The 12,096-nt window shown below is 47.2% G+C and overlaps 1 protein-coding gene across 3 annotated transcripts in view; it reads left to right on the plus strand.

Annotated features, from left to right (window-relative positions):
* Nucleotides 1-12,096, plus strand: part of MACROD1 (mono-ADP ribosylhydrolase 1) — a 311,595-nt gene that overhangs the window by 219,742 nt on the left and 79,757 nt on the right. For 2 of the 3 annotated variants that reach the window (XM_028709920.2, XM_028709919.2), the window contains exon 4: nucleotides 8,710-8,739. The exons of the other annotated variant lie outside the window; for it this stretch is intronic. In XM_028709920.2, the coding sequence (XP_028565753.2) occupies nucleotides 8,710-8,739 (30 nt within the window). The remainder of the gene's footprint in view (nucleotides 1-8,709; nucleotides 8,740-12,096) is intronic. 3 annotated transcript variants of the gene reach the window in all.

The raw sequence follows: 12,096 nt of genomic DNA on the forward strand, positions 1-12,096 counted from the left end.
GAACGTGCCCCCCGTGCAAATCGGGGGTTGCCTGTTTGTGACATTGTAGCATAGAGCAACCTTTGCCAATCTGACCCCCCCCCCGATGTTTTGGACCATTGCTCTCATCAGTCCTAGCCAGTGCTGAGGCTAGATACTTTCCAGTTCTTCAGTGGGGTTCCAACTTCATGCTAGCAGTTTAAACGGCAAATATTTTTTTTGCAAAATTTCTAATGAAAAGCTGAAGATTGCATTTCAGCTGACTGTTTTTTTAAAAAAATAATTCTTAAAGCTCAAAGATAAATATATGCAGTCAGAAGACAGCAGCACTGAATTCAATATAATGTACTCCTTGGAGCCTATAACCTTAATGAATTGGGTATTGTGTTATGAAATGCTGCTCTTTGATTTAGGAATTTATTATTGCATTTATATCCCACTTTTCCTGTATGCAACTCATTATGACCCCTGGGCTCCCTTCCAGCTCTATGATTCTATGTGGCATACATGAGGTTGCATCCAACTAGTTTTTACTCAGAGAAGACCCACTAAAATTAATGGACCCAAGTACTAAAGGTAAAGGTACCCCTGCCCGTACGGGCCAGTCTTGACAGACTCTAGGGTTGTGCGCCCATCTCACTCTAGAGGCCGGGAGCCAGCGCTGTCTGCAGACACTTCCGGGTCACGTGGCCAGCATGACGAAGCTGCTCTGGCGAACCGGCACCAGAGCAGCATACAGAAACGCCATTTACCTTCCCGCTATAAAGCGGTCCCTATTTATCTACTTGCACTTAAGGGTGCTTTCGAACTGCTAGGTGGGCAGGAGCTGGGACCGAACAACGGGAGCTCACCCCACCGCAGGGATTCGAACCGCCAACCATGCGATCGGCAAGTCCTAGGCGCTGAGGTTTTACCCACAGCGCCACCCGCATCCACAGCGCCACCCGCGTGGACCCAAGTACTACATAGCCATTAATGTCAATGGGTTGTGGTCTGAGAGTCCCAGCTCTTCCTTGACCCCAGTTCTAGTCACATTCTGGGCTTCCCTAAGTCACAGGGACTCCAGGTCATCCTTGGAGGAGGAATCCTCCAGCTGAGACAGAACACAGGGTAGTTACCAGCAATAGAAGCCTGGCAGCTGCCTGGTGATTCCTCTTATTGGCGCCAGCCCTCGTGATAAGTTGGGGCTGAAGGAGGGGAACAGCCCTCAGAAGAGAAATTATTTATTCTTTTTCATGTGACGCTCACCTAAACCGAACACAGCAAAAATTAATCCCTTTCGGAAGGCGCTCTTCCGCCCCTCGAAAAGCGACGAGCTTTTTTCCGGGCCGCTGTCCACCTGGATGCGGTCTAGCTGGGGAAAGACTGACAACCTCAATTAGCTTCACAACTCGGGAGCCAGTGGATTAAGTGTTTGCTGGGGTGATTGACAGGAGCTGGTGGAAGCGCAGGCGTCCGTGGAGAGATGGGCTGTCTGGATGCCTGACGGAGGGGTCAGATGCTGACCCAGGGAGAGGCAGCGCGGGTGGGCCTCACAAAGTGGTGTGTGTGTGTAATATGGTTGTTGAGGCCACTTGTGTGGCACTGGCAGCTCGACTGAGAGACTGACAACTCAGTTAGCAGAACTAAAATAGGGTTTTTCTTCCCACCCCAAGCTGCAGCCTCACCATGTTTTACTTTTGGGGGTGCAGTAAATACAAAATCAGTTAACCCCATACAGGCAGAAAGGGGATCACCCTAAGGTGACCCGTTTATCGTGATTATTCATCCTGATTTGCTTGCACAAGGTTTTCACTGAGGTTAGGTTATACAGTGGTACCTCTGGTTAAGAACTTAATTCGTTCCGGAGGTCTGTTCTTAACCTGAAACCGTTCTTAACCTGAGGTACCACTTTAGCTAATGAGGCCTCCTGCTGCTGCCGCTGCACAATTTCTGTTCTCATCCTGAAGCAAAGTTCTTAACCCGAGGTACTACTTCCAGGTTAGCGGAGTCTGTAACCTGAAGCATTTGTAACCCGAGGTACCACTGTATTTGGTCTTTGCTGAGCATTTGTTCTGCTTCGCTTGCAAGGAGGATATATAAAACAATGAGCATCCATCTTGATTTGATTCACGGGGTGTTTACATGTCTTCCCATTAAACATCCATCCATCCCTCACTTTTTGGTGCATTTCCCAGTCACTTTCTAAACTGTAAGAAGTCCAGTTCTTTTTAAAGGGGTAGGGAGCCTCCAGACAGTGGGCCAGTATTCACATTGTCCCATGAGGCCATTTCCCCCAAAGTACATCCACTGTCCATTGGCTGACATCACTAGCAACATCTTCTGAAGGACAAGAGGCCAGGCTTACATCCTGCTTTGGCTGCACCCAGTGCTTTTTTTCGGGGGGGGGGGGGATGCAGGGGTACACATACCCCTAAACATTTTGTGAATATTTGTACTTTTGTCCATTTACTGTATTTATTTTCCCCGATTTGAACTATAAAATGGTGGTTTTCTTGAGTCAGAATGAGAGTACCCCTAAACATTTTTTTAAAAAAATAAAAAGCACTGGCTGCTGCACCCAGCAGCAGAGATTAAATCCTGTTCAATTCAAAAAGATTCATTCCAACTCCTCCCTGATTCAAGAAAAGGTTTTCATTGGAATCCCTTGTTCGAAGAACATGGGGTGGGGGGAGCTTTTGTTTTAGCAGTGTTTTGCAAGGTGGTTTGAAGTCCTGACTTCAATGCAGCTTGTAGGTGACTGACAGGCAGCCACATAGCATGGGCCCTTGACAATGGTTCCTCTGGTTTTCAGACAGAGAGTCTTTCCCAGCCCTACCTGGAGATGCCATACCTTCTGTATGCGGAGCTGGAGCCCTTTGCCTTGCTTCAGTCGCTGCTAAATCACAGTCAACAGGATCAAGCAGGGCTGTCCAATAGCTCTCTGCTAAGCTGTGGGCATAGGCAAGTGCCCAACCATGCTGACCACTGACGCCAGCCCCAAATGTGCACATTCGTCACTTCTTGTCGTGTTTTTCATCCTTCAAAGTGCAGCAGCCAGGAATGGGAACTGGCTCCCATCAAAAAGCATTTCCTTTTGAGGGCCCTGCAGGGGCAGGCAGACGTTCTCTCCTTGTGAGCTGGATCCCTGGCAGGTCACATTTTTTTAAAGGCACCCTTGGATGTTGCATGCACCAAGTGAGGGGCGCAAGCATGTAAATTTCCTCAGCAAATGGAATGCAACTTTTATGCCCTGGCGTGGAATCAATGTGCCGTTTGCATATTGATTTTATTGTTGCCGTTTTCATTCCCACCCCCTGTGCCCTCCCCATCCTTAGTTAATAAGCTGTTTTGAGCACACGTTGGAAAATGCAGTGTGTATGTTTTAAAAGCAAATGAAATGAAACAAAATCTGGTCATGCTCTCTTGTCCAGTTGTTTTCAGACTTCTTTTAAATTGAAAATTCCTATCTTTAATTCATCCTTTCCCCATCAGCTTGTCTTCTGGAAATGCCAGGGATTGAACCTGGGACCTGCTGCATGGAAGGCAGATGCACCACCATTGAGCTATGGCTCTGAGTAGACTTTCGAATAACGACATGCAGAAATGATACAGAATTAAACTGATCTATTCATGGCTAGTATAGTACTTGGTTTCAAGGATGCTCACCATCCTAGCTGCTTTCCTCTGGATGAGATGCAGTTTGTCAATATGTCGCCCCAAACTACACACAGTACTCCAGAGGATGCTGAGACATTTTCTATGGGATACTCTCAGGTTGGAGAAAGTCGAATATGATTTCGAAGTGCCATTGCTGCTCAGAGAGAATGCGTTCGTCCCCTTGTTGCTTTTGGTCAAACAGGTTACGTAGGTCCTGAATTCTTAATAATAATCTTGCACAACGTGTTTGAGCAGAAGCGAGGAAAGCTTTCAAACCACTCTGAAGAATTTGTTTCTTTTCATGAACTGAAGGTACACCCTGGGACACACACATTCCGCACCCCCCCCCAACAACTGCAAATTCCAAGAGAAGATTGGTGGTGGGTGGAAAAGCCATTCAGCCCCCTCCCCAGTGTAAGCTGGTGAAACGTGCTTGCAACACCCCAATTCTCATACAAAAGATTGCTTCCCTCCCTCCCCACACTATGACGCATTGCCAGCAATTCTACTCCAGCTGCGGTCTTCGTTTACTCTACCGCAGCCTGTCCTCCTCTGATGTAAAAGTCAAGTTATTTTTAAAATATTTTTGTTAAGGATATATTTGCAAAAAAATAAACAAACAAAAAACTGGTGTGATGCATGCAAGCACTGCTCCCAACACCCCTATCCGGCATGTTCCGCCCCAAGTTTCCTGTTCTAACCCAAATGAAATTGAGGTGTGGGGAAGGGCTGTAGCTGGGTTGTAGAACTTCTGTTCTGCATGCAGAAAGTCACAGGTTCAGTCCCCTGCATCACTAAGTAGGGCTGGGAGAGACACTGCCTGAAGTCCTGAGGAGCCACTACAAGTCAGGGTAGACAGTACTGAGCTATATGGACCAAATAGACTGATTCACTATAAGGCACATGCCTATGTTCCAGGAGGCAAGAGCAAGCCAGAAGTCTGTTTGAGGACAGACTGCAGCTGCAGCTCAGCAGTATCCAACCACTGGAAGCCCCATCAGCACAATGATGTCTTTCTGTGCAACAGGACTTTCCTCCCCCTATGGAGGGCTGGGAGAGCGCACAGAGCAGATTTAGGAGGACTCAAGAGAGGAGAGGGGGCAGCCCCATGTTGCCAGGGGAAATCCTTGCACTGAGAGGCTTAATTACTGCTACTTCTGCTTTGCATGCAGAAGGCCCCAGGTTCAATCCCGAGCATTTCCAGGTAGGGTTGGGAGAGACCCCTGTATGAAATCCTGGAGAGCTTCTGCCAAGAGTGTAGGCAAAACCCAATGTTCTGCTTTCTGTGTCCCTAGAAGCCTCTCCGTGGTTGGGAATGCTGTAATATTATGTTGGGAACTGTCCTGAGATTTGCAGGTATAAGGCGGCATACTGAATGAATGAATGAATGAATGAATGAATGAATGAATATTAAGTGTTTCAGGTCATGCAGAGACTTCTATGCACTTTCATCCAAACACTCTCCAAAGACCTCTTCAGACCTTTGTGCTCAACCAAGAACAGCCAGGTCCACACATGTAGAGCAGGGACATGGGGGGGGGGCACACAACCACTTTTGCTCCGTATGCACTTCCCACCCACAAATGTTGCTCGGACGCACTCAAACAAGGCTGCCATTTCTCCACAATGGGTTTTCCAGAGTTCTAAATCACACCTCATCAGTTGCAGCACTGGCAACTCAGCGTTCATGCGTGAGCTGTGTGCATATCTGCGCTAGAGGCAAGGTGCACTACCCACCCTGCCCGGCTGAGAGATTTGATTTCTAAAGACCCTGGGGAGGGAATCTTGAAGAATAACCACAGCAGCAGCTCAGTCGCGAGAAATTTTTTATCAAGAGTATTCCCAGAAGCCCTGAGCGGTGATTCACCAGGGACAGGTTCCAGAAAACAGGTATCTCCTCTCATAAAGAGGAGTGCAGTCAGAGTACACGTGAGCTGTCTTTTCTAAGAAGGCTTTTCAGCCCTCCTGATGGTCTCCTTGGGGAGTCCTCTGATCAGCTCCCAAGGAGCCCATAGCTGAGTAGTTGAGAACGTGTTTTGCCTTCAGAAGGTGCCAGGTTCCAGCTGTCTCCAGCTAGGAGAAAGGAGCAGGAAGCAGATGACCCCGAGGAGATGCTGCCAGTCTGTGTTGTAGGCAGCTCTGGGTTAGGTGTGCAGCCAATCAAATCTGGTATATGTGTCAAGAAAAGGCTAATTCTGAAAGACCTGATAAGCAGTTTCCCTTCTCTTGGCATTCTCTTGATGTGCTTCTTTCCTAGCTATTTTGAGACCCCCTCTCTCCATATGAGATGTAGCCCGTTGGCTGTTTACACACACACTGCGGTGTGGGGAGACTGACCTGAAGTTTCCATGCGTGCCCCTCCCAACCCGCATTACACACCTCACTTCTCCCAGCTCCAACCACAGCGGCGTGGATCTCCTGGCTGGGCTCCCTGGGAACAGGGGCTTATTCTGTACTGGGTGTTTCCGAGGTGACAGCAATCGTATGCGATGCTCCCGTTGCCAAGGTAACTTCTCGGTAACAGGTGCTAAACCTTCAGCAAACTGCTAGGGCATGAATGAAGTCTGGAACGGCATTTATTTCCAGCTGTAACTGGGGACAGGGGTGTGAGGGGGAAAACAGTGAGGAGATTTTGTCTACAAGCTGATTTGAAGCATAAACACGGTTGCCCCCAGTAGCGAAAGCCCAGGGAAATACAGGGCTGTATCTAATGCTTGTTCTACTCAGAGGACACCCATTGAAATTAATGGGCATGACTTACTCTGAGAAGGAGAAGCACTGCATACAGCCCATAAGTAGTGTCCAACTTCAACATAGGCTTATGCAAGCAGATCCCTTTCAGCCCAGGGGTCTCCCAGTGAATCAGGTTTAGAGTATAAAGTAAGCAGGGATGTAGGATGTGGAACTCACTTCCACAAGATGTGCTGCTACCTTTTATTTATTTGGCAGATTAATATATCCACGATGTGGTGATGGGTGCTAGCTTGTGTTGGTTTCTTTGCTTGTTTGCTTCTTTATTTTGTGTATTTGCATAGCACCCTTTGGCCAATTGGCTCACAGTCCTGAGGACAGCATGATAGACAATGAAGGGTGTTGCTGCTGGACAGAGGCTCTAGCTCCTGGGGGCAGCCAAGCACTTTTGGGCCCCCTGAATATTTTTGGGGTAGGATCAGTATTGCCAGGTGCCTGTAGGGAGCTCACAACAGCCACATGTGATTCTCAGTCATTCAGAGGCACATGCAACCTCTGACAGTGGAGGTAGAACACAGCCATTGCAGATAAGAAGAAGAAGAAGAGTTTGGATTTGATATCCCACTTTATCACTACCCTAAGGAGTCTCAAAGCGGCCAACAATCTCCTTTCCCTTCCTCCCCCACAACAAACACCCTGTGAGGTGAGTGGGGCTGAGAGACTTCAGAGAAGTGTGACTAGCCCAAGGTCACCCAGCAGCTGCATGCAGAGGAGCGAGGAATCAAACCCAGTTCACCAGATTACGAGTCTACTGCTCTTAACCACTACACCACACTGGCATTGACAGCTTTACCCTCCAAGAAAACAATAAAAACAATATGAAGTCATAATAAAAAACAAACACTAAAAGGGCAATCAATAAGACCAACATTAAAAGCAGGTGGTTAAAACAATGAATTAAACTTAGAATGATTTTCAAAATGGATTGAAGAGATTCAGGGAGGGAGAGGCCGTCAGCTGCAAACCTCCCATTACGAGGTGATCAGAATGCTGGGGGCAGCCAGCACGGGGAGGGATTTTGCCTTCATGCCCTGTTGGGAATTGAAGAGAAATTTGGTTTGGTAACTTGCACTTTCTGGAGCAGTAAATGAACTGAAAATCAGCCGTCCTTTGAAACCCAGACTTCTACGAATCTTGCAGTGCAGTTCTCCAGCCAATTAAAATGGACAGGAATGTATAAAGTGCACATTAAAATGCATATATTAAGCAAAATAAAGGAAAAAATGCATTGGGTTGATTTGGGAAATGTGCCTATTAAGATAATTCTGCACTAAGATGCTTAATTTACACAAGGGCTTTCTGGAAAAAAATGCAAACATGTGGAAATGTGGAAAGCCTAACTTCAGACTGAAAAAATAAGAAACTGAGAAAAAGTGAAATACAAGGTTCACCCATCCCTTCCTCTAAGCATCCTCTAAGCCAGGGGTAGGCCCGTGGGCCGGAAGTGGCCCAATCACCTTCTCAATCTGGCCCACGGATGGTCTGGGAATCAGCGTGTTTTTACATGAGTGGAATGTGTCCTTTTATTTAAAATGCATCTCTGGGTTATTTGTGGGGCATAGGAATTCGTTCTTCTTCTTTTCTACAAAATATAGTCCAGCCCACCACATGGTCTGAGGGACGGTGGACCGGTCCACGGCTGAAAAAGGTTGCTGACCCCTGCTCTAAGCATTTCTCACCAGAGTGTCCACAACTATGGCCCTGATATCAATAGCTGTCATATTGCCCACCTGTCAAAGATGGCCCAGAGGAGTGGGGAGATAAAGACCAGGCCTGCGAGGCCAAAAGGTTCCCGCCCCCTGGTCTATCTGTATATAAAGCCATCAGCAGGCATGGCCAAGTGCAGAAGGACAGGTCTCTGCCCCAAGTGACTTTGCAGTCGCTAACTCGACACAGAGGAGATTACAGAGTGAAATGCAGTTGCACAAATAGCTCAGCTGGTAGAGCATGAGACTTTTGAGCTCAGGGTCATGGGGTTGATCCCCACATTGAGGAAAATATTCCTGTATTGCAGGGGGTTAGACTAGATCACCCTTGTGGTCCCTTCCAACTCTACGACCCTATGATTCAGACAAAGGGATGAAGATGCTTTGACTTTCGGTACCCGAGTTCCCACAGGGAGATGGGCCTGGTAAGAGAAGCAGCTTGGTGCAAAGTGGGGGTGGAGGGGACTCCAAGGGTTGGGACGAGGGCTGGAGGGAAGAAGGAGCCTTCCAAAAAGCCAAACGAGTTAGTATTGTAATGCTTCCCCCTGCTTTTTTTGTGAATGAACTAAAGTGAAATGGTTCCTGAGCAGGCAGCGATTTAATAACATCATCTTTCTCTGTGTTTTCTTTGTAGCTAACAGTTCCCTGCTGGGAGGAGGCGGTGGTGAGTCTCCTAATTGATACCTTTTTCTTCTTCACAGCATTCAAATTAATATCTCTACTGGTTTGAAAGGGAGGGGGAAGGAAGCACAGGGTGCTGGGAGTTGGGTACTGCCTGTGGCTGTTCAGAATACATGAGATGCCCAGCTGGCTGAATCCCTGGAGAGCTGCTGCCAGTCAGTGGTGGACTAGATAGACAAGAAGCCGGACATAGTGTAAAGCAGAAGGTTGTGATTTTCAGTTCAAGACGGGCACAATATTAAATAAGTATGTCTTCCACAGTACATAACTTACAGCATTTCATTACCAGGTGAGAAAGCTTTTTAATTATTATTTTAAAAAAAGGAAAAACAAATACTTGGAGAATAGGTCTATGAATCACCACTCATAATGAGGCAAAATAGAACCTCCATCTGCAGGGGCACTCCACCTTTTGGTGACAGCTGATGGGGTCAAGCAGTACAAGAAGGGGTAACCAACATGGTGCTCCTCCATGTGTCGTTGTCCTACAACATGTTGTGTTATGCCACACCTCCACAGCATCCATTTTGTGACTGGCAACCCCAAAACTCTCTCAAAATTAAAAATGTGCCCCTTGGTCAGAAAAGGTTGGTCTACTCTGACTGGCAGCAGCTTTCCAGGGATTCAGGCAGAGAAAGGTGTTTTTTCGTCACTTGGGCAGAACAAAACAGCATTTGGAAAGAATATTAAGATAAACTTTGACTCTTGGTGTGTTGTTTATTTGGTTGTTTAATATTGTGCTATTTAGGGAGAGGACAGAAATCCAATTTTGTTTGCATTTCGATGTGGAGCTGCCTAATTTGTACTTCTCAAAATGTTATGCAAACCAAAACACACATTCACTTTTCTGAATTTGCAGTGCAATTCTCCAACCAAATAATATGCACAAAAATGCAGATATTTGGGGGGAAATGTGGTTCAAAATGCGCACACTGATTAAAATAACATAGAAAAATGCATTATAGTAGGATAATTTGCCTACAAAATTGTGCATATTAGTCAAAACTTCATATAAAATATTGATTTTTTTATGATTATCGGTTTTTTTTAAAGCAATCAATCTGCAAATTGCTGGGAAAATGGAAAACACTGAGAAACCAAAATAAATCCATACATCCTGAGTGCTACCCCTCCTTTCAGAGTGAGCCCTCTTACAATCAAACAATTGAACAAACATGCAACAAAAACAGCATCTGATAAAACCATACATACAGGGAGCTGGCAAAATAAATAAAAGCCTGGACTAGATGTTCTTTAAAAGCTGAGCGTAGAGAGGCCAGACAGGGCCATTCAAAGGCTAGTGGGCTGTAGGGGATATGACGCAGGCAGGCAAACTGGGTGTTCAGAAAAAAAGTGGGGCTAAACATCTATTGCTCCCCCTGCCCTCTGGGTCTTTCTGCCAATGAGAAAGTTCTAAGTTCTTTTGTCCGGCTTGACATTGTGCTATAGAATATTCAATGGGGGAGGGGGGAACCTGTGCACCACACTGAATTTGGATGAGTAAGGGCCCTCCCACCCCCCACTTATGTGTCTTTTCCTTTGCCCTTTTCCAAAATGGTCGGCATTGTCAGCATACTATGTGCTCTGAATAAGAAGCTGCCCGCACTCCCCAGGGCTCTTCTGCAAAGGCTGCTCTCCATGCAAGTAGCAGGTTGTGCTTGGCTTTTGACATGGCACCTGGGAGGGCCAGCGACTCCCAGGATTTATCTGTAAAGCGGGGAGTGGAGGTCACGCTTGGCCTGTGGCAGCACATAGCTCTCCAAGATGCTCACAGCTCTCCAGGTGTTAGGCAGGCAGGTGTCCCCTGGTGCAGGTTGAGGTCGGCTTAGTTTTTGCTCACATATGGTACACAGACGGACAGAGATAGAGAGATGCACTTTCAGGAGGAGGACAGCTATGCGCCCTGGCAGCTGACATGCCCGGGATCACTGCAGCTAGTATGTCTGTGTGGTGTGTACACAGCCTTAAAACAAGAAATTAACCATCTTAAGAAGCAAACAAGTAAATAAATTCGAAAACAGTTTGACACCAGCAGTAAGCACAAATAATGCAGCCATGAAATACAGTGGTACCTCAGGTTACATACGCTTCAGGTTACAGAAGTTTGCTTCAGGATAAGAACAGAAATCGGGCTCCGGCAGCGTGGCGGCGCAGGAGGTCCCATTAGCTAAAGTGGTGCTTCAGGTTAAGAACAGTTTCAGGTTAAGAACGGACCTCCGGAACGAATTAAGTACTTAACCCGAGGTACCACTGTACTATAAAGCAACAGGAGGAGAACATATTTAAAACACAGCCACCATAAAAAAATGTGGGATAATTATGGGATAATCCTATGCCTGTCTACTCAGGTGTGAGTCCCACTGAGTTGATTGGGACTTACTCCCAGGTAAGTTGACGTTAGCTTTAACTACAGCAGTTATGCCACTTCAGAAGGGAATAACCATTTACCCATGAGCCCCAGCAAGTATGGCCAATGTCCAGGGGTGATGGCAGTTGTAGTTCAGCAAACAACTGGAGGGCCAAAGGCTCCCCCACACCCGATGAGCCTTCTTGAGGATTGGTACGTTCTGTTAATTCTCTAGTGCAAGTGATCACCTGGTGGAGACACCCTCTATGCAGATGCATGGTAGAATTGTTCTTCCCCTGTCCTCCCCTCCCCCCAACTCCCAAGAAGGCTCATTGGATGGAGGCAAGCCAAGAACAGTCACTCATGCAGAGAAGCAACAACAGCCTCCTCTGGGAGCAGGGAATTTTGCTTTAGGCATAGACTAGTCCAACCATGCATGAGGCAGAGGTGCAGCAAAATTGCCTCCCTCTACCCCACCCCACCCACAAAAGGAGACTGTTTGGAAAGAGGCAAGTCCAGAGCAGTTACTCACGCAGAGAGACGGCAGGCATCCTTCTCTGTGGGTGGGCGATTTGGAGTTCACAGCAGCCTGCAGTTATTTGATTCATTCATTTACCTGGCCTGCTAGCAATTCTCTTCGTGAACTTGCAGACTGGTTTAAAGGAAGAGCGGCTTTCTAGGGACTCCCAACACTGCAGAGATACAAGAGTGTGGGGAGGGGGTCCTCTCGAGTTGAAATGGCCCTCTGGCCAAGCCTGCTCTAGCCTGCAGCACAGTGCCCTCCAGAGGCAAGGCTGCCCTTTACCAGTCTCTGCCCCCTCATCTGTATCCCATCCATGCCACGCAGCGTAGGCCTCGCTGAGCCAAGATTTCACAAAGTCAAAGCCCAAGGTGGCAGGAGTCTGGAAGCCGAGCCAGCCAGCAGAAGAAAATTGCAAGGAAATGAAGGAGTCAGGCAAACAAACAAGCCCCATCCTGAGGCCACTCGCTCCC

This window comes from Podarcis muralis, chromosome 16, assembly GCF_964188315.1.
Source record: "Podarcis muralis chromosome 16, rPodMur119.hap1.1, whole genome shotgun sequence".
NCBI classification, from domain to species: Eukaryota; Metazoa; Chordata; class Lepidosauria; order Squamata; family Lacertidae; genus Podarcis; species Podarcis muralis.